At 36.8% G+C, this 27,702-nt stretch overlaps 1 protein-coding gene across 2 annotated transcripts in view; it reads right to left on the bottom strand.

Moving 5' to 3' along the window:
- The window catches only part of LOC129691974 (bifunctional heparan sulfate N-deacetylase/N-sulfotransferase 4), a 344,209-nt gene that overhangs the window by 127,365 nt on the left and 189,142 nt on the right, over positions 1 to 27,702 (bottom strand). For both annotated transcript variants that reach the window (XM_055628185.1, XM_055628186.1), the window contains exons 4-5: positions 25,961 to 26,146; positions 24,071 to 24,199 (exon numbers count right to left, since the gene is read on the bottom strand). In XM_055628185.1, the coding sequence (XP_055484160.1) occupies positions 24,071 to 24,199; positions 25,961 to 26,146 (315 nt within the window). The remainder of the gene's footprint in view (positions 1 to 24,070; positions 24,200 to 25,960; positions 26,147 to 27,702) is intronic.

The raw sequence follows: 27,702 nt of genomic DNA, 5'->3' as shown, positions 1-27,702 counted from the left end.
CAAATCTGAGCATGCCATTCTTTGCTCACCAAGCACCGCACCTATCCGTCTAACAGCCGCACACATGTCCAAGATGTCTTCCAGCCTCCTTCTCAGTTATGCCTCTCTCCCTCCCTCTTTCTGATTTCTTCTTTCTAGACCCTTCCCACTTATGCCTTCAGATCATTAAGTTTAGCTCATTAACCACTGTGAGAAACACTCATCCTCCAGAAAAGAGAGACCATGTCCAGCTCAGATGAAACATGTCTTGATATAGTTTTCCATTTAATTAAGATAACGGACATCTTTCCCTTTCTTTACTTACATGGTTTTTTTTTTTTTTTTCTGGACTCATATGTACGTGAATTAATCACTTTACTATGCTGTGGTAGAAATATCATGACCAAAAGCATCTTACAGAATAACAAGATTAGTTTGGCTTGTTGTTCCAGACGGATATGAATCCATAATCGTGGGTGATGCAGAAAGTCGCAGGCATTGCAGCAGGAACAGGGAACTTCATTCACAAACATTAAGCAAAGAGAGTAAACTGTAAGTAGAGAGACTCTACAAACCCTCGGAATCTACCATGATTATGCACCATGATTATGTACTTTCTATAGTACTGCTGAGCCATCTCCCAGACAGTGCCACCAATTGGAAAGAAGTGTTCAAATCTCTGAGTTGTTACGGTTATTTTTATCAAACTGTGTTTGTTTCTCAGTTTCTCTCTTAAACCAGCTATCAACCAAATAATTTAGACTCTCTTAAACATGCATCACAGTACAAGAACTGGGCAGTTTTAACATTCTTATCCTCCCAACTTTATCACAGCAATACTTGCACTTTGTAGCTTTTCTTGCTGAGCTCATTCTCCTAAAGTCTCCTGGACATCTGACTGTGGCTGCATCCACTACGTCCTCCTCTAACTCCTCCTCCCCCGAGTGGCAGGAAGTCCAGCCCTATTCTCTTCCCTGTTCCGTGATTGGCTGTATACTGCTTAATTGGCATATCCAGGGAAAATTGTGGAGCAGTGTTTAGACAACACTGAGACAGAACATTCTCAGAAAAAGAATTGCAAGCAGGTACAGAAATCAGCATTTGAATTATACAATAACCTTATGTCTACACTGAGCCTCTGGGTAATATTTATCATTTAAATCACCACAGTACTAACAGATTATAAAAGAACTTTTTTACTAAAACTATTAAAGAAGTATTTATTGAAATAATAACAGCTTTGAGGTGAACACAGAACTGTAAAAAAACAAACAAAACACATATTTTCAATCTTGAGAGTTGACTGATATTAGTTTTTGCTCCTAAATAATAAATAAATAAATAAACAGATAAATAAATAAATGAATAAATAAATAAATAAATAAATAAAGGTTTCTCAAGTTCTATTACTGCCTTGGGGAGACATCATAACACATTAGTGAAAGAGCAGAGACATAAAAAACAACTTTTTCAGTTTAGCAATAGGAAAGAAACTATAATAATTTAACTCAAACTTGAAAGAACCTTATTAACTACTTTATGGCATATGGTATTGCTCGTTAAACTGTAAGGTTATCTATATGTGCCAAACAAATGAAATGAACAGTGGGTAGAGCTGAATTTATCACATTTACAGATATAAATGTCCAATTTGTAGTTAGATATTTTTACCCAAAATTATTTTAAAATTTCATAAATATGTATTATATGTACATCATTTACCTGTTCTCCCTTTTCCCTCTAATCCTGTTCATATCTTTGCCACTTCCTTCCAAATTCATGGCCTCTGGTTCTTTAATTATTGTAGTTACTCATATACAAACACATATATGATTAAATATCAAATATAACCTAATGAGTTCATTTAGTGTTACTCAGATGGATGTAGTTTTAGGGTTGATCGCTTTGTTTTGCTTAACCACATAAAAGAGTAGTTCTCAGCTTCTGGGTTCTGAATATTTTGGGTGTCAAATAAAACCATCAGAAAATGCAGATGTTTTCATTATGATTCATAACAGTAGCAAAATTACTATCATGAAGGAGCAGTGAAAATAATTTTGTGATTGGGAGCCACCAAAACATGAGGAACTGTATTAATGGCTCACAGGATTAGGAAGGTTGAGAACCACTGACTTTGGGGCTCATCGCAAAGAAGACCAATTCTCCCTTACTCACCAGTAGTTAATTGCCTACATCTCTTCACTTAAGGGTGGGGCTCTATAAAATTTCTCCATCCAGGTTTCCATGTCAACTGGTGTTGTCCCTGTCCAGATCTTCTTTGGGATGCTGTATTGTTGAAATTTCATGAGTACAGCTTCCCTTTCACATACAGAACTCAATCTTTCAGCAGATTTCCTGGTCCTCTGGCTTCTGTAAACTTTGACTACTATTCTATGATGGTTCTTGAGATTAGGGGTAGGGGTTATACTTTAGATGCAACCATTTGTGGTGGGTACCACATTGTGAGTGGTTATCTAGGTATTTGTAGCTCTCTGTTTGTCTCTATTTGTTGCATAAAGAAACTTCTTTAGTAAGAACTGAAACCTATACTTACTTGTAGGTATAAAGATATGTATTTATAATGCAGTTAGGAATCACTCCTTTACGAGGTTGGTTGTAGTAGATTCTCCTCTAAGAACTATGACTTCATTAGCTATGTGTAATTGGCTAGATTTCCAGGCTTACAAAGATTGTAAAAAATAAAAATAAACAAACAACAACAACACAACAAAGAGCCAAAAAGCAAATAACCCGTTTTTAAAAAGTAAGCTCTGAATTTGAACAGAGATATCTCAAAAGAAGAATTAAAGTAGTTAAGAAATATCTCAAAGTGTTCAGCATCCTCAGTAATTACAGGAATTAAAACTAAAGCAATCTTGATATTTCATTTTAACCAAGACAGACTTGACTAAGATCAAGAAAGCAGCTGAAAACAACTGCTGGAGGGCACAAAGGGACAGGAGACCCTTATTCATTATTGCTTCTTACCACTCAGAAAACCCATGTGGAAAATCTTCCAACTCTAAAAATATATCTACCATATTATGGTGGTTTGAATATAAAGGGGCTCCAAAGGCTCATGTTTTGGAATGGTTGGTTCGTAGTTGGTGGAACTGTTTGAGAAAGATTAGGAGGTCTGGCCTTGTGGGAGTTCCAGTGGACTTGTGGAGGAGGTGAATCGCTATGGGTGGGTGGGTTTTGAGATTTCAAAAGCCTAGTTTAAAGCTCAGTGTTTCTTCTGCCTCTGCCTGCTGCCTGTGGGTCGGAATGTAAAACTCTCAGTTACTTCTACAGCAGTGTCTGTCTGCTTCCCCCCAGTACAATCACAGATTAACTCTTAACTGTGAACAAGTCTGAAATTAAATGCTTTAGTTTATAAGAGATACCTTGGTCAGGTTGTGTCTTCACTGCAGTAGATCGGTAAGTAAGACACATATGACCCAACTATACTACATTTTGCCATATGTTCAAAGAAATCAACATCTTATTGAGAAGACACTGTATGCTCAGCCATGGTTTACTGCTCTATTCATAAGAGCTAGAGAATGGAAACAACCTAAATATCCTTCAACAGATATGTAGATAATAAAAAAATTGATACATATACACTACGGAATACTACTCAGCAATAAAGAAAATGAAATCCTGAACTGTTCAAGCAAATGGATGGATCTAGAAGCATTATATTGAATCCAGACCCAGAAAGACAAACACCCATATTCTCTCTCATATGCGACTGAATAACCTGAAGTAATTCTAGAAGCCAGGACATTTAGAAGGTATACTGAACATCAATTGCTCTAGAGAGGGAGATAGTAAGACACAGGTGATATGAAAAGGGAGACAGGAAAATGAGATGGGGGACTTTAAATGGGAAGAGGAAGGAGGATAATACAGAGGAGAGAATGAATAACGCTAAGTGTATTTGAAATTTTATGACGTTATGCCACTTGCGATTATATTATACCCAAGAGCCAAAGACTAACTAACGAAATTCCCAGTTCCAGGCTAGAAGTTAGATCTGAAGCTCACAAAGATATCCTGGAATAATACAGAATGGCTTCCAATTCAATGGTTTAATAATTTCTATGTCATTAGTGTTCTCTTTTTCACCTCAACAAGAATTTTGCTAGGCATATGGAACCAATGTAGAGTAGATGGTAATGGTTTAGAGGAAGAGTGCTGCACTGGAGGAAGGGTTGAAAGATGAAGGACACAGATACACATGCTTCAAAGAGTGTTAAATGTTGTAAATTTTTTACAAAAAAAAAATGATTCTTTCATAAGATTCCTGCACTCTGCCCAAAGTCTGGATATGATCTCAGCATCTGCTTTGATACACTGCTGGGTAGAGTCTTTCAGAGGCCCTCTGTGGTAGACTCCTGTCCTGTTTTCTGTTTTCTACCTCTTGGCTCTTTGATCACCTCCCCTTGAGGGATGGGGGACAGCCTTGCCAGGACACAGAGGAAGGCAATGTAGCCAGTCCTGATGAGACATGGTAGTTTAGGGTAAGATGGAAAGGGAGGAGGACCTCCCCTATATGTGGTCTTGGAGAGGGGCATGGGAGGAAAAGAGGGAGGAAGAGCAGGATTGGAAGGGAATGAGGGAGAGGCTACAGCTGGGATACAATGTGAATAAACTATAATTAATATAAAAAATAAAAATTTAAATTAAAAAATAAGTGCTGATGAGTGTCTAGAAAAATTTCAGGCAACTTATCAGTATGTATTGACTTTGAGAGATGAAACACAACAACAAGAACAACAATAACCAAAACAAATACTCAGGTTTACAAATGCTTTAGAATAACACATTCCAAACAGTATGATTAAATCCTCTAAACTACAAGAGGCAGACTACCAGATTACTTTGCATGTGTGAAGAACCACAGGAAAGATGGGTGAGGTGATAAGAGTGTAAAGTTAAACGTAATATCTATAAACCAGAAAGTCAGGGGCCTAAGACTTAGAGTTTAAATTTACCAATAAGATTAAATTAGAAGAGTCTGGAGCTTAAGAATGGGCATAGTAGTGTTTTCTACACTTAACAATGTCATTAGCCTTGTTCTAGAAACAGTGGGTTCAATGTGACCTGAATGGTCATAGTTCTCTGTGTAAGAATCACCTAGTGGAACTGTTGCAAAGATGGACATCAAAAATAAAATTTAGTGATATTTTATAAAATACAGTTGAACACTCAGTTTTTTATGTACTACTCAACAGATGTATATGAGGACATAGTATGGACATAACATTTTATTTTATTTTTATGTTTTTGTTTTTTTCTGAGACTGGATTTTTCTTTGTAGCCTTGACTATTCTGAAGCTCCTTCAGAACTAGCCTTGAACTTCCAGATCCACCTGTCTCTGCTTCTCAGATGCTGAGGTTAAAGGCGCACTACCATGCCCAGTGGACATAGATCTTAAACCTGTAAAGATACATCACTAAAAATTCACGAGTCATTTTACATGGTAGTCAATATAATTTTAAAGAAGTATTCAGTTTCAAAAAAAGAGGCCAGAAACTGCCTTAAATTGGGAGCAATGTGATGTATTTAAATTCCCTTTTTATCTTTCTAAATTTCATAATCCCTTTACTGTGCAGATGAGTCCAATATCTCACCCATGGAGAAAGCTCTGTCATAGAGATTTGATTGCTGCAGCAAATTGTTTAAGTGAACTACAGAATGGACTTCTGAAAAGAAATTACAGGAGGATGGCAATTTCAACAGCACATCTTTTATTCACATTTGATTTGAGTGTGTACCTGTGTGTGAAAGAGAATTTAAGTGGCTATAATAACAGCTTCAAGGAGGAATAAGATTCTGTTTTTGAGATTTTATATTTTGAATAGCATTATTGAACAATTTACACTGTGTTAAAAATGACAGCCATAAATCAAAGAAACACTCCATGCTTGGCATCTTATCTTTATGTAGGTTAGGCGAGTGATTTTCATAGTGTTAGAGGAGGCTGGAGTTCTCATGAACTTTCCATTTACAAGAACATGCCCTTTTCTTTGATTCTAAACCTCTTTGCTGCCTCTCTGGTTTTAGTTAATGTTCTCACAGGGAAGTAATTGGACACTGAAATGTTCTGGTAGGTGTGAAGTTCAATGGAGACAGATCTATAGGATCATTGACAGAGAACAAGGGAGAGTATCCTATCTCTTTATAAAGCTAAAGAAACCTGACAGTTTTCTGATTGATTTGAAGGCTTGATTTTTTTTCTCATTTCCCTTAAACTCACCTAACATTTGAAATCATTTGTAAATATGTAATAATTAGGAAGGTTGTCAATGTTTGTTTGCTAAATTTTACATACTAAATATATAGACTATTGTAATTCTATTGACCATTTGGCAAAACTTGAATCACAGTCAATGTTAAATGTGAAAATAGTAATGGAATAGAGTCAAATAAGTTTATTATTATAAAAATTAAGAGACCTTAAATTAGGAATACGAATAAGCCAAACAGAGAACAAAGCAAAACAAAATCAACAACAACAATAATTAAAAAAAAAAAAGACCCTTGGCAGAAACATGTGAGGTGCTTTGGTCTAAAACAAAATCAAGCTAAAAACTGCAGTCTTGACTAACCGAGCAAGCACTGAATTTGATGACTCAATTTGTTCACTGGAATGAAAAGTAATGATAGAAATTTTATAATTTAAAAATAGCTCAGAAAGCCCAGCCAACTGACACACCACCCAGAACATTTCCAGAAGCATCACATGCAATGAGCTAAAGCCAATACAATAGAGGGAATTTTTACAGCCTCATGTTTGTGTTGGGGCATGGAGGAAGAATTAGACAGAATTCAAAGCCCAGAGTCCCCGGCTTTTAGCATACCTCACTTTATATTAAAAATGACTTCTCTTTCTGTTGTTTCAAATGGAGATTTACATCCAAATTATCATCTTTTTGATGCACTCAAAAAGAGTTGCCTTTCGCTTTCTCAGAAGATGGCAATAGTGCTACTTCAAGATCCAGCTATACCACTCCTGGGCATATATCCAAAAGATGTTAAATTATGCAACAATGACATTTGTTCAGCTATGCTTATAGCAGCGTTATTCATAACAGCTAGAATCTGGAAACAACCTAGATGTCCCTCAACTGAAGAATGGATACAGAAATTGTGGTACATTTACACAACGGAGTACTATTCAGCAATTATAAACATGAAATTTGCAGGCAAATGGATGGAACTAGAAAAGATCATCCTGAGTGAGGTATCCCAGAAGAAGAAAGAGACACATGGTATATACTCACTTATAAGTGAATATTAGCCATATAATATAGGATAAACATACTAAAAGCTATAGTCCTAAAGAAGCTAAACAACAAGGAGGATCTAGGGAAGATACTTAATCCTCCTTCAGAAGGGCAAACAGGATAGACAGTGGATGTTAGGCAAGACAGGGAACAGGACAGGAGCCTTCTACATGGGGCCTCTGGAAGACTCTACCCATCAGGGTATTAAAGCAGATGCTGAAACTCATAGCCAAACTTTGGGCAGCGTACAGGGAGATAGTAAGACCTGGAGGGGACAGGAGCTCCACAATAAACCAACAGAGCCAAAAATTTGGGCTCAGGGGTCCTGCAGAGACTGATGAATCACCTAAGAACCATGCATGCAGAGGACCTAGACCCGCTGCTCAGTCTCCATGTGGGTTCCCTAGTAAGAGGAACAGGTGCTGTGTCTGACATGGACTCAGTAGCCAGCCCTTTGATCACCTCTCCTGGTGAGATGGCCTATTTAGGACACAAAGAAAGAGGATGCAACCAGTCCTGATGAGACCTGATAGGCTAGGGTCAGGTAGTAGGGGAGGAGTAACTCCCCTATCAGTGGACTAGGGGAGGGACATAGGGAGAAGAGGGATGGAGGGTGAGACCAGGAGGAGATGAGGGCGGGGCTACAGCAGGATACAAAGTGAATACATTGGAATAAATAATAATAATAATGATAAAGAAAAATTTAAAAGTATATTTGCCTTTTCAGTCTGAAAAATTAAAGGACAATTCCTTATTATTCATTTTACATGCACTAATATTTAATCACAGATTTTTCAAGAGAATCTATGATAAGCTGATACATAGAACCAAACAAAATCTTTGGTAGTGGATTATGTAGTAATATCCTGTTTTTTTCCTCAGAAGAAAAGGAACAACTTCCCATTCCTTCTCCTGTCTTTTGCCTTCCTGTCTGCCCTTTTTTTTTTCTTCCTTTTAGTTCGTCTCCTTTCTGTTTCCATCCCTGGTTTTTCTTTCTTTTCCTATCTTGTGAAACAGTGTAAACAACTCCTGAGAGAAAGCACGTTAGACAAATGTACTTACAATGACATGTTTTTCATTTGCTGATGGCGAATCAATATATTCAGTCTTCTGAGCCAACATTACATTAGTGAGTGAGAGCTGGAGCTATACACGCCATAAAGGTGAACAAGAGATTTAATAAACTAAATAGCCCACTGTGGAATGTGTTATGCACAGAGCTCTGTATGTGTAGAAAGTTCCATGTCTGTATTCAGCTCAACAACTGTAGGCACTCCAGGGGTCAGGAAGAAAGGCTCAAGGTGAGATCTGAGTAATGAGTAGTGAGGTTAAGGTCAGAACAATGAATAGGGTTAGAAAATCACATACCGCATACTTTAGAAATGATGTATACTAAGACTTTCTGATATAGAAGTCCCCAAACATTAAAGACAAGTAAAACTTAAAATCATCATTTCATTCAACTGTTCCTTTATTTAAATATAATTCTTCTGTTCAGCAAAATAATAGAGCTCATATTGTCAACACATCCTGCTGAACTGCTCATGATCTGATTATTACAGGTACCTACAACTTCAGTTTAAATTCAAAACGTGGTACGCAATTTCCAAACCTTCCATAGTAGTTTACTGTACATAGCAGACTGAATCTCTTCCTCTGACTGGAAACTGTCCTACTCTCCTCGTATCTCCATGGCTCACTCCAAGCATGCTACCTCCGTGTCTGACAAACCTGTGTTTTTGCTCATTTCAACTCAATTACTATATCCTTTGGAGAATGTTATCTTGTATTCATTGAATTAAAAACATACATGAACATACACACAGTAGAACTCTTATAAAAGGAACTCCACAAGGAGAGCAACAGAACAAGAAAATTTGAACATAGAGAACTTCCCAGAGACTCATACTCCAACCAAGGACTATTCATAGAGATAACCTAGAACCCCTGCACAGATGTAGCCCATGGCAGTTCAGTGTCCAAGTGGGTTACATAGTAATGGGAAATGGGACTGCCTCTGACATAATCTGATTGGCCTGCTCTTTGATCACCTCCCCCTGAGGGGGGAGCAGCCTTACCAGGTCACAGAAGATGACAATGCAGCCACTCCTGATGAGATCTGATAGACTAAGATCAGAAAGAAGGAGAGGAGGACCTCCCCTATCAGTGGACTTAGGGAGGGGCATGTGTGAAGAAGAGGGGGGGAGGGTGGGATCGGGGTGGGAGAAGGGAGAGGCTTATGGGGGGATACAAAGTGAATAAAGTATAATTAATAAAAGTTAAATAAAAAATTAAAAAAATTATCAAGAAAGCTCCTTAATAAAATGACTGAGATATAATAGTAAAGATTGGCAATCTAGACACTTTAGATCATTCTAGCCATTCATTATGAATTACCCAACACATTTCTCATTATTTTAATGGATTATTTAAAATACAGTATTAGATGCATGTTTAAGAAAATAGATATGAACTAAAACTAACTTTAGGGGGATAGACACAGGTAGATGTTAAATGACAGGATTTATAATATAATTTCTTAATGGATTTCAGCAAATTCAGAATTTACTTCATCTTTTCATTTCATCAACAGCTTATAATTTGTTATTGAAACAACAGATAAATGTTATTTTTCTCTTTTAAAAATATGAATCCAGGAATTATCAACAAGAGATGATATGTTTTCACTGTCGCTGTAGTTGACACCGAGGAAAACTTGGAGGGAAGGAATAAGAAGAGAAACCCAAGGCAGAGTGATGCAAATCAGTATTCATACTGACTGTATTTTTTTTTAAATAAACTCTCAATGCTTTATAGAAACAGATTCTCTAACTGTTGTTCTCTGTGTGTGAAGTTACACACATGCAGCTGCCTGTTCAAAAGCCAGAGGAGAGTGTCAAGTGTCTTCCTTTATCCCTCTCCACCAACTACTTTGAGTCCGACCCTCCCTGAATCTGAACAGAATGACCGACCGTTTATCAGATAGTCCTGCCTCCGCAAGACAGTGGTGGGCTTTCTGCTGTGCACAAGCCCATTAGTGCTCGGTAGATGGGTGCTGGGACCTGAACTCTGCTCATCATGATTTTGTCAGTTATGTAAGTGGTAAGTGTGCTTAACATCTAAGATGTCTCCTGGGTTCTTTGTTAAAAAAATCTTAGAGAAATAAAGCAAAACACTAATAGTATACACATCACATATAATTTGATGTGCATATCATAAAACACAGAACATTGAACTCTGTGGAAAGGTGAAAACAAAGAAAGTCCATATTTCTAATTTTGATTTAATAAATTTTTTAACTTTTTTTTTACTTAACTATCCTACTATTCATATAAAAACTGGTGGGGGAGGGATACTCTTGTTTCCACATCATCAATAAATATCAGGAATACTATGTATGTTTTATCTATATGTTAAAAGTCCCAAAATAAAAAAAAAAACAGGAAAAGATTTTGTATGTTTATTTTTGTAGCTAATAGACACATAAATAGGAGACTGTACATTTTGCTGTTGAAATTTTATTAATGCTAAAAAGCTTTTCTACTACTTTCATTGTGTGTTTTAGGAAAGGTAAATTATCTCTAGTTGCAATACATGTACTAGATTTTCCAAAAAAAATATTGTTGTTTTCATTTATTTTTCTATGAAAAAAATATTGAAAGAAAAGCCACAATGAGATCTTATGGGCTCGTTCATATTCTGGAAATACAGAGGAATGCAAATTGTATTTTCTCAGGATCTGCTCCAACTGCTACACTTGGCAAGATGCATGCATGTCTATACAAGAAGAGTGGCTTCTTTTAAACTGAGCAGACAGGATTCAGGATGAGGAGGCAAAATGTTTTGTTCTTTTGGGGTAGCATACTTTAAATTCTGTGTTGCTAATTCATAAGTAAATTCTATTTTAGAAGATTAAAGCATACACTAATAAAAAATTGAGGAAAAGAGCAAAGTTTGCCCACATTTTCTATCTCGTTATACTACCTCTGATCTTGGTTTTCAGAGTGAACAGAAAGAATAATATCATTCAGTGTTTAAGGCCAAGGATCTTGGCTGACTTCAGAATTTACAAAGTCCCTGCTGTGAGTGTGAATCACTGTGGAAATGGTGATTCATGTCCTTTTGTAAAGGTTAGTCCTGCAAGCTTTAAGGAGGAGGAAAAAAAATCAGATATAGGGTGGTTGGAGAGGGAAGTAGGTGATTGTAGGCCTCTCTGTGAGTGGAAATAGAATTTTCCACAATCTCTACACTCTGTGGGAGTCCATTCTTCTCACAGCTGGTGGCTGTTCTCCTGGGCCTGAAGGCAAAGGCCCAGAGATCCCAATAACTCTAATTGCTTCAAAGTCCCTGTCTGGAAGAAAGCAGATTCATTCACTGCAGTAGACATGCCAGTTGTTAATTTCTACAGAAGTAAATATGGACACCTACAGAAATCCCACAACTCCTAGAGAGAAGTATCAGTGCTGTTACATAAAGAAGTGTTTGGAGCAGATGCAATTGTTTTGTTCTGCATGAAGTATGTGTCTCTGATACTTTTATGACCGGATCAGAGGTGCTCAGGGTGGTACAGCTGAAGACTGCACATTCTCTTCTGAAAAGGTCCATGCCGAGGAAGCAAAGTTAAGATTCTCAAAAATATACCCAAATGCCTTAATATCAGCGTAGGAATGTCACTTTGTCTTATTTTGTTGTAGGGACCAAGACATAGATTCCTGTAAATGAACTTGCTTATCTTGTTCTCTATTATTTCACTGCCAAAAAAAGAAAAATCCTGAAGTTTTGGCTCAGCTTATTTTGTGCTGATGTTTTCCCATGTATCATTGCTGCCTTTAATGTGTCTGAAGAGCTAGCACTAATCCATAGCAGCCTGTGCTCGCAAGAGATTCCACAAACAGACAGACTGGTGATACAATGGAGGAAAGCTCCTTAGCCAGCCGTGCAGGGGGAAGCTGGATATGCCTCTAAACTTACTGCTCTAATTTAAATTAAAATACTTCAGATGTTGTTATCTTTGCTCTTTCCAGGCATACCGATTTTAAATTCTTTTAATACTAGCTATAACATTTCAGCTTCATCAGTGTTACACTAGATACAGAGAACACACAGAATTAATTATATCTGGAATATAATATGGATGCTAGGTGATATAGTCCAGAATTTTCTTTTTTAGTGGTTTCAGTAATTATTTCTCTTTCCTTAAGAGCTGCCTCCTTAAAAATCTCAGCTTCCTCAGACTCTAGGATAAAGTCTTGTCTGTGCTGGGACATCGGCTGCCATGGACTATAAACTGAGGCTTCAAAAAGAAGCAACAGCTGGGCTGGAACACCAGCTGGTTACCTGGTATTGTTACCACCTGTATTGTTACCACCTCGATGGCAGCCATGTTCAACTGTGGAGTACAAAATGTTACAGCTCCAACACCAGTATTGTGTTGGGTTAATCCATTATCTTCCTCTCTGAAAAAATACTTTTTGAGATTAATTTTCGCTAAGTGTGTACCACTTACTGAATAAATATAGGTCCTATATTTATTCCTTTCCTTCTCCACAACCACATCTTAAGTAAAAAGTACAAAATAATAATGATAATGAATAAAAAATTTAAAAACTATTATGAACACTCTCATCTGCCAATTCTATCCTTAATTCTTCCATTTACCCATTCATCTCCTACTCAAAAGAATTTCAAAATTTGTCATAGACTTCCCACCTTAATATATATATATTGCACACACACACACACACACACACACACACACACACACACACATCTTCTTGTATCCATAGGTAGCACCCTCTTTACCTGCAATGAATACTGCCAACCATGCTACTTGGACTCAAGAACATCTCCCAAATGTTCGAATGCCACCTCATCCCCAAAGACCAACACCAGATAGATACTCCAGAGAAGAAAGGCCATTCCTAATCCTATGATGTCAATTTTCAATTCAGATGATGTTAGCTGAGTTGTCAACCATTATTCGTTGGGTCTACTGCTCTACTTTCCTTTCCTGTGAAATTATTTTTCTACTTCTTTATATATATATATATATATATATATGTAAACAAATGTCTGGAATATAAAAATGTGGTGTTAGAATCCACTTGCTGCACACTTCTCAATACCTGTAGGCCTTTCTCTAGCAAGCATTCTAAGATAGATTTGAGTCCCTAGCGTGCCTATGGGGCATGTGGACTGTGTGACCTGGAAACCAGCATGGAGCTAGAGTTGGGTCGAGATGTGTCCAACTCCCAAAAATCTCAGTCTTAAGACTGGCATTAGTAAGGATCACCCCCTCCCTGTTCTGTGCATGCATGCCCAGGCTCACTTAGTCTTGAGACACCCCCACGTTTGCAATTCCTAGAGTTCCTCTCCATGCACATTGCCAGCACCTCCGCCTCAGCCAATGCTGTTCACTCACCCTAAAAGCCCTACTCCCTTACTCCCCTTCTTTCCTTATTCTCCCCTAGTCCTTCCAATAAAGAGAGCTGAATCACTGGAGGAACGCTATCACTGCATCACTGGAAGAACTGTGCTGCTGAAAGCGCTGTAACACTGAAAGAGCTGTCGGGGAACCTGGCTAAGCTTCATTCCTTGGAGTCTGGTTCCTGTATGCATCAGTGCCTGGTCACCACAAAGGGAAGAAGCAGACCCAGGGCTCCAGACCAACAGGTGCCAGGTTCTCTCTCCTGGACAAATGAATTTACATCAAAGGGGTTATTTGTGGCCACGTATCCTCCCCATACCTTCCCTGCCTTTTCCCTAGAAATCAGAGCCTAGTTCCAAGGCTTATTCTGTGAAACATCTTTCATCCTTACAAAGGTATATGAAGACATTGCGTGCTTCAGCCACCTGGGCTCTGACTCCTCTCTTCAGAGAACCTGCAACTCTTTTCTCTAGTGGTTGGGGCCTGATCTTCAGATTCTCAACCATGCTATTGTCTCTCTGTCCATAGAGTTAACAACTGTTCTAATAAACTCCGTACCCCTAAAATCCACCTCTGCATCCCCCTTAAACCTCCCTGTGAGAGCCTTCAGAAGCTGAATTATAGTCTACTGTCAGTTGCAAGCATAGCATTATTTCAGGCACGTATTTATTGGTGTATCTGAACTTAATAAATGACCAGGAGACCTGGCAAGGGTTAGTGAATCTAGGCAATGTTTTGAACTTTGCAAGACAAAGTAAATATACTGTACGCCAGAATTTGCACTAAAAGAATCCTGAAAAAAAAAAAAAAACTAACAACAGAACACCCTTAGGAAGTCATATTTTCATATTGTACTTTGAGTAGCACAAAATTAAAACAAGGAAAGAAAAAAATTAGATCCAGGGGGGCGTATTCATTTCATGCATTTTAGTTACTGGTAGCGCCATCTGACAAGATTCCAGACCTTTTTCTTTTATTTTTTAAAGCTATTGTCAGTTACTGCATATTTGATAGGGTAGTGTCTCTACTTGAATGATGGTGAGCTACCTGGCATAAGCCGTTTCACCTCAGACATGATTAAATTATATTTCTTCCTGTCTGAACAAAGATTATATTGAAAATACAAGAAGGATTCGGCACTAGGGAAATACATGTTAGTATTTGACAAGTGAGGAACAGTGCAGGAAAATATCAATATGTGATGAGGTCATGATAGAATCTAAGAAAAATAACAGGGAGTTATCAGAATGTTAAGTGGACAGGCTCCTAGCTATTCTTTTGAGCTGTCATTCATATAGCTCTATACAGTTTTCAATCTTGATGCTCATTTGGCCAAAGCAAATCGGTATATCCAAGCACATCAGAACACCCAATTCCTGTAGTTTCCTGACACCAAAGACCCAATATATAATGGTAATTAGATCTTAGCATGTAAAATTTATTCTAACTCATATACTTTTAGGGTAGATTAGACATTAATGACATGCTTTTAAATGTGTAAAGTTACTGAAACAGTGAGGCGGAGAGATGCTCAGTGGTTAAGACTGTGTTCTACTCTTGCAAAGGTCCTGTCTCCATAGTCAGTGGTGCGCTTCCTACATCTCTAGTGTCAGCACACCCAGGGCTCAGTAGGTACTGCTTGCACACGGACAAACCCACACAGAGACAGACACACATACACTGAATTAAAAATAATAAAAATAAGCTTGAAATTATCACACAAGAAAGATACATGTCTAAATGTGTTAGTCAATATTACAATAAAAATAAAACGACTGTTGAAAACACTCAAAGAAAAATACTATTACAGAGTTTTGAGCACGGAAATAACAGTTTGGCCATTGGTGTAGAATACACAAAGAACATGCATAATTATGTCGGAAGCAGGATGAAAAATATGCTACACCTCTTAGTAGGGCTCATGCCTTTTATACTTCACAGAAATTATAGAAGTTAGATGATATAAAAATACAGACTTTCTCAAGTAATTTAATCTAGTTTCCTTCCTTCAGGCTCATGAATTCCCAGGGTTATGGAAAGAACTATATATTTCCTGATTCTATTTTAAGCACATTAGAGGCGGGGGCAAGGGGAGATACTGGTATAGTCCTTCCTGAATTTCTTACATATATATTAATTTATATATAATATATACATATAGATCTATTAGTTCAGACTTTACTGGTCAAAATTTAAAATGATTCTGTCACTTCTGCAAATAGCATTGTGTCTAGGATGCTAATGGTGCAAGATACTTCTCCACTTCTCTGTGTACCTACCAGTAAATATCATCAAGCTTCATGTTTCAATTCTTATATATACTAATGTCATTTTCCTTCTGAATTTAAAAATCACAAAGATTCCCAACTACAAGACCAGTTTGTAATGTTTCAATAAAACTCACATTGTATTCTTTATGTTTTACAATAAGAATATTTGTTAAAAAGTCTAATTGCTTCAGAGTACAGAATCACAGATTATTGCTGTCTCATGAACAAAATTAGTGATTGTCATCATATTATTCCCAAAAGTTTTGTTAGGGAAATTGCAGTTATATGGAGTTTAGTCTGTCCAGGGAAGACTTACAGCTATCCCTGCACAACAGTCCTCATCACACAATGCTGATGTTATTCCATTAGCCTCCTTGCAAACAATTAGAAGTTGCCACTGCTCATTAATAGGTTTTACCTTGTTAGATTTCATGAATTTATTCCGTCACTAAGAATACTTGATGCCAGTATTAACAGTTGGTGTATTTCCTTTCAGTGTCAGCATTGTGACTTGTACCCAAAAATAATATTTTGAAAATTTGTGTTAATTTCATTCTTCTACAGATGTCAGGTAGATTTCTGCAATGTACGCATTTGGGCCTGTAGGGTTTTTGTTTGTTAGTTTTTGTTTTGTTTTTTAATTTTTATTACTGCTTCTGTTTATGATTCATTCCTGTATTACTGCTTCTGCTTCTGTTTCATCACCCTAGTAAGTGGAACATGGGTTGTCTCTGATGTGAACTAAGTGGCTAAGTGATCACCTCCCCCTGAAGGGGAAGTAGCCTTACCAGGCCACAGAGGAAGAGAATGCAGCCAGTCCTGATGAGACCTGATAGGCTACGGTCACATGGAGGAGGAGGAGGACCTCTCCTATCAGTGGACTAGGGAAGGGGCATGGAAGGAGAAGAGGAAAAAGTGTGGGATTGGAAGGGCATGACAGAGGGGCTACAAATGGGATACAAAATGAATAAATTGTAATTAATAAAAAATAATTAAAATATTTACTTCATTTTTATTTAATTTGGTAGGACAAATATATCTAGAAACTTACCTCTTTCTTTTAGAATTTTTTAGCATAAGTATATAAAATATGTTCCAATTTCTTCTCTGAATTTCCTCAGTATTTGTTGTAATGTTTTCCTTAACATGGCTGATATATTAATTTCTATTCTAACTTCCTCTTCGTAAATTTGGCTAAATATTTGTCAGTCTTGTTAATCTTTTAATTCCATTGATTTTTTTCTTGTGATTTTGTTTTTGTTGTTGTTTCTAGTTCATCAACTTCAGCCATAATTTTTATTGTCTGATTTTTAAGTTAATTCTCATATTTTTTGATATTAAATAATAATTGCATCATTTCTCTCTTCCAAACCATCTTATGTACCCCTCCTTGCTATCTTTAACATGCATGGTTTCTTTTTTTCATTAATTGTTGTTACATCCATATATGTATATATTCTTAAATATAACCTGAGCAGTCTACATAATGTTACTTGTATGTATGTTTTTAATGCAGACCATTTGGTATTGAATAACTAATAGATTTGCTCTTCCCTGGGGAAGAAAGTTTTCCCTATTTTCAACATTTCTTAGTTGCCTACACTCAAAATACACGGTTGTGGAGCCCAGTCTCAATGAATATAGCTACCAAACAACTTAGGAACCTACAAGCTCAGGGAATCTTACAAAAGAGGGGAAGAAAGACTGTAAAAGCTAGAGGATCAGCCTTCCTGTATAGGAAAGACAAAAGGGTTAAGAAAAGAATTTGGGAAACAATACCCTTCTCAATAGCCCCTAATAACATAAAGTACCTTAGTGTGATTTTCACCAAGCAAGTAAAAGACCTTTTGACTAAAATTTCAAGTCTCTGAAGAAAGAAAATTGAAGAAGATATCAGAAGATGGAAAGATTTCCCATGCTTATGGATCGGTAGTGAAAATGGTCATCCCTCCAAAAGCAATCTACAGATTCAATGCAATTCCCATCAAAATACCAACACAATTAATTTATAGAACTTGAAAGAACAATTCTCAATTTCATATGGAAAAACAAAAAAACCCCTCAGAATTGCTAAAACAATCCTGTACAATAACAGATCATCTGGAGATATATCCAACACTGATCTCAAGTGGTACTACAAAGCAATAATAATAAAAACTGGGCTGGAGAGATGGCTCAGTGGTTAAAAGTGCTGGCTACTCTTCCAGAAGTCCTGTGTTCAATTCCCAGGAACTACATGGTGGCTCATAACCATCTATAGTGAGATCTAGTGTGAAGGTATAAATGCAGGAAGAACATTGTATACATAATAAATAAATAAATAAACAAACAAATAAATAAATACATCTTTAAAAATAGTAATAAAACCTGCATAGTACTGACACAGAAATAAAATGGTGTATCAATGGAATTGAATAGAAGACCCAGAAATAAAGCCACACACCTACAGATACTTGATTTTTGACAAAGAAGCCAAAATCCAGAATATATAAAGAACTCAAGAAATTAAACAGCAACAAATCAAGTTATCCAATTAAAAATGAGGTACAGAGCTAAACAGAGAATTCTCAATAGAGGAACATCGAATGGCAGAGAAACACTTAAAGAGATGCTCAAAGTCCTTAGTCATCAGGGAAAGGCAAATCAAAATAACCCTGAGATTTCACCTTAAATCCATCAGAATGGCTAAGATCAAAAACTGAAGTGACAGCACATGCTGGAGAGGATGTGGAGAAAGGGAAACTCTCCTCCATTGCTGGTGGGAATGTAAATTTGTACAACCACTGTGGAAATCAGTCTGGCACTTTCTCAGACAATTAGGAATAACACTTCTGCAAGATCCAGCTATACCACTCTCAGGCATATATCCAAAATGTGCTCAAGTACACAATAAGAATGTTTGCTCATCCATGTTCATAGCAGCTTTATTTGTAATAGCCAGAATCTGGAAACTACTTAGATGTCCCTCAACTGAGGAATGGATACTGAAATTATGGCACATTTACACAATGAAATACTACTCAGCAATTAAAAACAAGGAAATCATGAAATTTGCAGGCAAATGGGAACTAGAAAAGATCATCCTGAGTGAGGTATCCCAGAAGCAGAAAAACACACATGGTGTATAGTCACTTACACATGGATAGTAGACATAAAATATAGGATAAACATACTAAAATCTGCACAACTAAAGAAGCTAAGCAAGAAGAAGGTCCCTGGGTAAGATGATCAAACCTCACTCAGAATGGCAAACAGGACAGACATTGGAAGAGGGAGAAAACAGGGAACAGGACAGGAGGGTGTTTGAAAGACTCTACCCAGCAAGGTAGGGTACAGCTTTGAAATACTCTACCCAGCAAGGTATCAAAGCAGATGCTGAAACTAATAGCCAAACTATGGGCAGAATGCAGGCAGTCTTATCAAAGAAGAGGGAGACAGGAAGACCTAGAAGGGACAGGAGCTCCATGTGGAGAGGAACACAAACAAATGTTCTGGGCATAGGGGTCTTTTCTGAGTCTGATATCTTAAACAAGGACCATGCATGGAGAGGGAACCCAAGGAAAACAAGACCTGCCTCTGACATGAACTCAGTGGCTGACTCTTTGATCAACTCCCCCTGATGGGGAGCAGCTTTACCAGGCCACAGAGGAAAACAATGCAGCCAGTCCTGATGACACCTAATTGACTAGGGTCAGAGGGAAGGGAAGGAGGACCTCTCCTATCAGTGAACTTGGGGAGATGAGGGAGGGTAGTATTAGGAGGGCATGAGAGAGGGGTCTACAGCTGGGATACAATGTGAATAAAGTATAATTTATATAAAAATAATTAAATTTTAAAAATCTAGAGGATCAAGGAGGTTGCTCTGAGACTGTCTCCTAGTCATATGCTATACTGATAGTCTCACCAACCTGACTGCCTGACCATGAGCTGAACAAGAACAACAGTAGATAATGTCATTGGCGTGGGAGGTGGACAACAAGGCCTCAACTTTACACAAAGAACTTCGGCTTATTTAACTTTTATTGTACCTACCTCTCTATTCATTTGTTGTTGTTTTCTGTTTCCAAGGGCTTTGGGTACAACTTTAAATTATTAATGTGAGTTTTTTTTTTTTCTTTTCAGTTTTTCATTTAGTCACATAGTGATGTAAATGTAAAGAGAGGAAGTTTTATTGTAGCCATTGGTTTTGGTACATTTTGGTTTTATATTTATTCAATGCTTGGAATTTTCTAATTTCCTTCTTGATCTTTCCTTTGAGTAAATTTTATTCAACAATGCATTATTTTGGTTTCCATGAGTTTGAATACTTTCTGCCATTTCTATTTTTGTTAATGTGTAACTTTATTCCTTTTTTGGCAGATAATATTCGAGATATTATTTCATTTTTAATAATTTTTTAGACTTTTTTTGTGTCTTAATGCCAATTTTTTGAGAAAGTTTCACAGGCTGTAGAGAAGAAAGTACATTCTTTACTGGATGAAATGTCCTGTAGCTGAATGTTAGATCCATTTGATTTATGATGTCATTTAGCTTCAGAGTTTCTCTGTTTAGTTTTTGCCTGGATGACTTCTGTATTGGTCAGAGAGAAGTATTGGAGTCACCCATTATTGCTGTTTTGGGTCATGCTATCTGTAGCATGTTTCCCTACCAAAATGAACGCCATCTACCACCCTTGGCACTTCCAGACACTGTGCACCTGTGAACAGCACTGCTCTTTAATACATCCTTGCAGACTATTTGGCCAGTACCGACTTCCTTGTACCATAATGGGATATGCTGTTCTCTCTGAACTGCTCACTTCTCTTTTTGCTTTCTGTGTGCTGATCTAGCTCCTTTATCCAAATATTCTGTTATGAGTTCCCCACAGACTCCAATGCTAAAAGCAAGTGCATTTTGTTATCAGACAGAGGGAACTTCTGAAACCGCACTTCTCCCTTTTCTTTTCAGCTCCAATCAAAACACATTTGTATGTCATGATGAACCTTTTAAATGAGTTTTATAGTGTTAAAGAGTTTTCTTGGCTTACCACTGTTATAAATAGAATAGCAGTAAATAGATCATCTTCTTTTTTTAATTTTTATTTATTTATTTTTTTAACTTTTATTAATTACACTTTATTCATTTTGTATCCCCCCCATAAGCCTCTCCCTCCTCCCCTCCTAGTCCCCCCTCCCCCCCCTTTCTGCATGCATGCCCCTCCCAAGTCCACTGATAGGGGAGGTCCTCCTCTCCTCCTTTCTTTTTAAAAAGAACTCATTCACCTCTCAAAATTTTGCTTTATGAAATGTATTAGATTCAATCCTGAGAGCTAAATGTATAAGCCTAGTGATTAGGCCTTCAGGCAATAAATGCTATTAGCAATCAAACATGGCAGGCAACATGCAGCGTGGTGATAATGAATTCCTCTCAAAGGGTGAGAACAGATACGGGTCAAGAGCAGAACCAAAGGAAGAAAATGAAGACAAAAGAACCTGGTCATCTACTGAGAATACATTTTCATTGAAGTTCGGTGAAAAGCAAAAGTTTTCAGTTTTGATTTCCGTTGACAGTCACATGTAATCTCCATTCTCAATAAGTGTCTTTTAAAATAATTTCATGGTAAGTAAAAAAAAAAAAATCAAGTTTCTTGTTAAATAATATATAGCCTCCAATTTTTTTATATTCCATGTGAGTCCAACACGCCAACCCAATAGTCTTCTCTGTGTGGACTTAATAAACATTCACTTTAATGCAAATAGATTTAATAACAAAGTAATAATTTGTTACTTTCTTAATTTAATTCACTATTCTTACTTAATTTACAAGTTATTTTATAATTTTCATACAACACAGTTTTGTTTACATTTGATTTTTTGGCTTTAAAAATTTTTATTTATATTACTTAATTAAATAAAGTGTGATTAAAAACACAATTAAATTAAAATTTAAAAAGGAGAAATTAATGACTAGAATAAACAAATGAATGAATGAATAAATGAAGCACGTACTACAAAAACGACCAAAATCCAGCCAATCAATTACCTCTAAGTTGGGATTTTATGAAATCTATACAAGTTGACAGAGTAGAAGAAAGATGCTAAGTTTTAAATAATGAAGTCAAAGATGAAAGAAGAATCGTTATAACAGATACTACAGAAATACATAGGATTTTGAGAGTACCATGGGCTCTACATAAGGACAAGTCATTGTACATAGGAACAAATCAATGTACAGATAGAACTTACTAGAAATATGTGTCCAGTAAATGACAGAGAAAAACAGAGGTGAAGAGAAAAATTATACCAGTAACTAAAAGTCTCTTAACATGGGCTGGAGAGATGACTAGCATTTAAGAGCACTGGTTGCTCTTTCAGAGGACTCAGGTTCAGCTCCCAGCACCACAAGTTGCCTTACAACCAGCAATAACTCTAGTTTGGGAGAATCCTATGCCCACTTCTGACTTGCAGGGGCATCAGAATTGCACTAGGTGGATATGCATAGCTACTCAATGCTAGAGAAATAAAAGATATCAGAGAATAACATACAACCACTACTTTACTAAACAAACTCAAAATCCCTAAAATTAATATCAACATTTGTCCTTATTTCCACAGGTAAGTGGAGTTTTCAATCCTCATCAAGGAAACTTTTTTTTTTTTTTTTTAACAGTCATAGACCACAAGTGAAACCACAACCAATGAATGAAATGTAGAGTTGTGTCCAGGTCCAATGGATACATCTACAAAACATCCCTGACTAAGGCTCAGAAATATTTCTGAAGAAGGGACAAAACGATTTTAAGAGCCAGAGGATCAAAGACTTTGCTGTGAGATGTGTCTCCTAGTAATCTCAGAAGTTACTTCCCAACAGGAGCTGAACAAGGATGATAGCAGCAGGCACACCAAATGGATGAGGGAAAGAACATGAAGCTTCAACCCTACACAAAGAATTACAGGTAGCTGAGGAATGCTAAGAGTAGGAGAATTAGTCTTCCACAGGGAAGAAAACATCAACTGATTATCCAGAACTATTTTCATCTCTGAAAACACACATACACATAACATTGCACAGACAGAGCAGGCTTTATCTTAAAATGTATATTTATGTGCATATATACATGCAATAAGAATTAAAGAAAAACGAGGCTATGAGTTGGAAAGAACAAATAAATGAGTAAGTGGAAGGATGTGGAAGGAGGTAAGGGAAGAAGGAATTATATAATTATATCATAACCTCAAAAATAAAAAGTCTCTCTATCAGAGGAGCTCAAGACTTCCTGATTTCACTGATGATCAAGCAAAGAGTTTGTGTTAGCATTAACTTTTCTCAAATTATTCCACAAAGTTGATGAGGAAGTACACGTCCAAACGCCTTTTATGCAACCAGTGTTACTCCCATAGTAAGTACAGAGAACAACAACAAAACAACAAAGGAATTACTTGTTAACTCTTCTTTATAAATACCGGCATAAAAACCCTCAGGGGTAGGAGAACTGAGAAGCACTAACCAAACAAACTCAATGGTGTATATGAAATAACTCACCACGATCACACAGGATTTATTCCAAGGAAGAAACTATGGTGCAGAATATGAAAAACATTGATTGTTGTCTATTTATCATGTTAAGAAATGAATGAAGGATAAAAAAAAAATCCACTCATCTATTTTTTTGCAAAAAAGCACTAGAAAAAGCCAACATATTTTCGTGATAAAGACTTCACAAGTTAGGAATAAAAGAAAAATATGCCAACACAATGAAAATGAAAGTCTATGTCAAATCCAGAACCAACACTGCATTTACCGGTGAAAAGTTCCTAAGAAATCAAATTGTATCATGGAAAGGATTTGAAATACAGATTTTAATTCAGTTTCAGTAAAAATCCTTGCTCTGAAAAAATAAAATCTTGAGTTGGTTGTGGCAATACACACTTTAAATCTCAGCACTCTAGAGGCATAGACGGGAATCTCTGTGAGTTCAAGCCCAGCTTGATTTACCTAACAAGTTCAAGACTAGTAAGAATAGTTAGTGTGGCCCTGTTTGGAAAAAAAATCCTCATGACTTATATTTAAAAAAAAATGCAACTTATTTGACAAGGCACTGATACTATTATAAATTATAGATGAATAGAACACATACTGGGTTTAGAAGGATTGTGAGGAAAAGTTCACCTCCTTTGATACTTTTATCCAATTCTTGGGGTCCTCCTGGATACTCCTTGTAGAAAATCGTATGTGTGAACAGCCCACAGGTCTGTCGAGGGAGGACCTGAGGATAAAGAGGTAAAAATAGCACACTCGTGAGATTTAACTAAGAACTATTACCACTTTCATAATTTTACAGCCAGCAAAGTGTTCCCAATGTCTATTGTAATCAAAAGTTTTGTTGATTTAATTCCATAAATGTCAATGGAGTAACCGAATCAAAGAAATACAATTTGTGGTTGGGAATACGTGCCCAGTTAACTTAGGTCTCTAAATCTAAGCTATTGCCTGACCTGTATAAGAAATAAAAAAGTTGTCTTAGGGTTTATTTGATTCAGACTGCTTCCATGGTTACATTGCTCATCTAATTAAGCTTCTCCTGTCCTTCCTTCTGATACTGAGTCTTGTATAATATGCAGGTTCTGGGATTGAGAATCGATTTTCCTCAGCATTTCTACTTTGCTTTGTTTCTTCTATACCCAGACCTTAAATTTCATTTCACTAGTAGTCAAACCATTTAATGACTGTTTCTGGAATATTTTGTGTTTAATTCTGCTATAAATATGGATGTTCAACGGACAAAACAAATAAATTGATTCTAAAAATTTTATTTTGAATAATAAACTATTTACAGAGTACTAAATTATTCAAGAAAGATATGATGGTATTTATCCTTTAGTTAATTTTCATGGTTAAATTCAAGGTAAATGAAAACATATAGGGTAGGCCAAAAGAAACATTTCCTTTCATGATATGTCGGGTGGTCACACAAAGAAAGAACATCTCAGTACTTTCTCTGTTTTTAAATCTGTGTGGCTAATTGATTTTATTCCTCCTGATTTCTATAAATATCAACTGCATTATTGACATTAATCAATAATTTCAGGTAAAAATCTGTGTCCTTTGGTCCACTGCTGATCTAGTATAATAATGAGATAATTAAAGCCATATGATAACACTTATTGCATGATAGCTGTATACTCCCGACTCTTCTTTTGGGATAGGGATTAGAAACAGAGTGATCGATGGATAGATACTTCTAGTAGCAACTGAGTTAGTGTAAATATTAAACAGAAGAAGATAGTTTGTAAACTCGTGCCCGATCTTGGCAACTAATGATGGGAACATTTCAAAAACACCTGGAACTGGCTATTTTAAAACTATGGGAATGGTTCCACTTTTTTTTTTTTAATTAATGATGCTAAACTTCTAGCTAAAATTCATGTGGTTTTACCTTCCTTTATCATAATGAATAAATTAGTCTTAAAATAATTATCATTTTTTTTAGCTAATACACATGGAAAAATTAAATGCTAACCTTTCCCTAAAATATGAAAAAAGAATGAAAATAAACAGTGTTCTAAGGTGCTCTCAATGCTTCAATGTCAAAAACACTGGATAGATGCATTTATCTATCCGATGTGATTGTTCCCTTTCATCTGTTGTTATCAAAGTGAGTGTAGAGTTGATTTCTTGCTCCGTGGAGCAACTTCTTTAGTAAAACCACTCAAACGAGTAGTACCGAGGATTTCCTTAGGAGAAGTATAGGAGGCACTGACTAAATATCACTTTGAAAATGTCCATTCTAAACTCATTCTCACTTTTTCTGGATTGTTATGTACTTAGGGAAAATCACTCTGCAACCTAGAAAGCAAGCTTGAAGCCAAATAGTATGTAATCGTGTGACCAGTCAGCTTCACAGCATTTTTGAAAACATCTGATAATCATGTAAAAGAAGTTCTGTGTTACATCCTAAGACAGGATGTTGATCCTTTCACTTATTCACAGGTGTCAAGGGCCTTCAGAAACAGCAGTACGTGCTCACCATGATGCTGTTGTGAATGAAGCCCTTCCTGTACCGTGCGGGTTTCAGATGTGGATACTCTTCAGTGCTGGTGACCTGAATACCCCAGACTTTCTTCCAAGCTGCATATAGCTGAATATGGACCGGGTAGACCCCTGAGTGATGTGGGGCCACAGCATAGCCCAGGTTGATCGGTATTCCATGTTCCTAAAAGAAGTCAGAAGAACACCGTCATGTAGTGGGGGCAACTGAGTCAATTCATAATACGCACATTTATTTGCCATATATATTGAGATCCCCATTAAGGAAGAGGAAATATAAAAATAGGAAGATGGAGCTTTGAATCTTTCCTCGGTTCACAAGCATCATAGAGATCTGATGCAAATGAAATGAATCCAGTACACAGTTTGGTCTTGTTTTTGTGCATAAAATTAAGTGTGAAATTTGAATGCCTTAAGTTTGAGATGATAGCTCTGAGCCAAGTAACCACCATTTTGAGGCATTCAGGTATCTCCCTTGCAAAAGGGAGTAGCGTGTACACGGGCCAGGGAAGACTGGAGCACCATCTGTGGGCTCTGTGGTCATGGGAAAGCTTGCACCCCCGATGGTAAGACTTTTCACAAGCAGCCTGTTGGGGAAGGTATACCCGCATTCCTGTGGTAGGAAGCCCAGCAAATTCATTGGCTCCTCGGAGTGAACTTTGGCAGAATCATCATTTTGTCATTGGGAACTCATGAGAAGATGGACACTGTCTGTTTCTCACCTGAGGGAAATTTTAGCTACAAATAGCAACAGATTTTTACCCTTTATCGGGCAGATGAAAGAAAAAAAAATGTGTAACTTCAGAAATTACCTAAACATAGAAGAACACAGTGTGTGTGTGTTTTGCATGTGTTTCCATGCATGCATTCTGGAATGTAAATATGAACCTTAAGGTAATGAAAGATGTTGGTTTTTTGTTTGGATTTCACAGTATTTGAAATCCTCCTCCGTATGTTATTCACTCCAGGAAGACACTACTGAAATGTCAAGATCAAAGTTAAGGAATTATTTCTGTGGTAATAATTAGTTGGAAGTGGGTAACAAAACAAGATTACACACAGTCAGTTTAAATGGTAGGGAACTAAAGAATACAGAGAGTAAGGAAGAGTTAAAATCCAGGATAGTTTTGTTTGCAGAGGGAAAGGGGAAGGTAAAAGTTAAGGGAAGGTAAAAGTCTCATCCTTTGTCATAAATTTTAGAAACTCAATTTACTTCACAAGGCTTACACTTAATGGTGAGGTACTTTGAAATGCAGTCAACTCTAAATGGCTACAAGTATACACCTAAGAATATGAAAACATTCCCAGTTATTGATATTTCAGGTGTGCGAAAAAATATGCAGTTTTCTAATTTCGACTTCTTGTATAATTTTCTCTTCAAATGCTTATCTACTTTATAAAGTCTCCTTGTAGGGCTGAATCTTGTCAGTTGAGCTTATAAATGAGGATGTTCTGTCAGATATGAAACTTGATTGGATCAATGAAATGAGCACAAAATCGTTGGCAATTGCTGTTTATATTGTTTGTTAGAGGCACACAGCACAGGCAAAGAATTCAGTCTTGGATGAGGAGCAAGAAGTGGGTGAATCACATCTTTTCAGTGTGTAGCCCACAGGCTGCCTTAGCCCCAAAGATGGGTACGAAATAGTTCATGTTACTGTCATTTTCCTTTCACGGGGTGACCCTTATGGTGTAGCCAAATTCAGTTCTTTTTCGTCAAGA

Source organism: Psammomys obesus, unplaced genomic scaffold, assembly GCF_907164565.1.
Source record: "Psammomys obesus unplaced genomic scaffold, mPsaObe1.curated_primary_1811, whole genome shotgun sequence".
In the NCBI taxonomy this organism is placed as follows: domain Eukaryota; kingdom Metazoa; phylum Chordata; class Mammalia; order Rodentia; family Muridae; genus Psammomys; species Psammomys obesus.
Note: the sequence above shows the minus strand (reverse complement) of the source record. Positions and strands in the feature narration are given on the sequence as shown.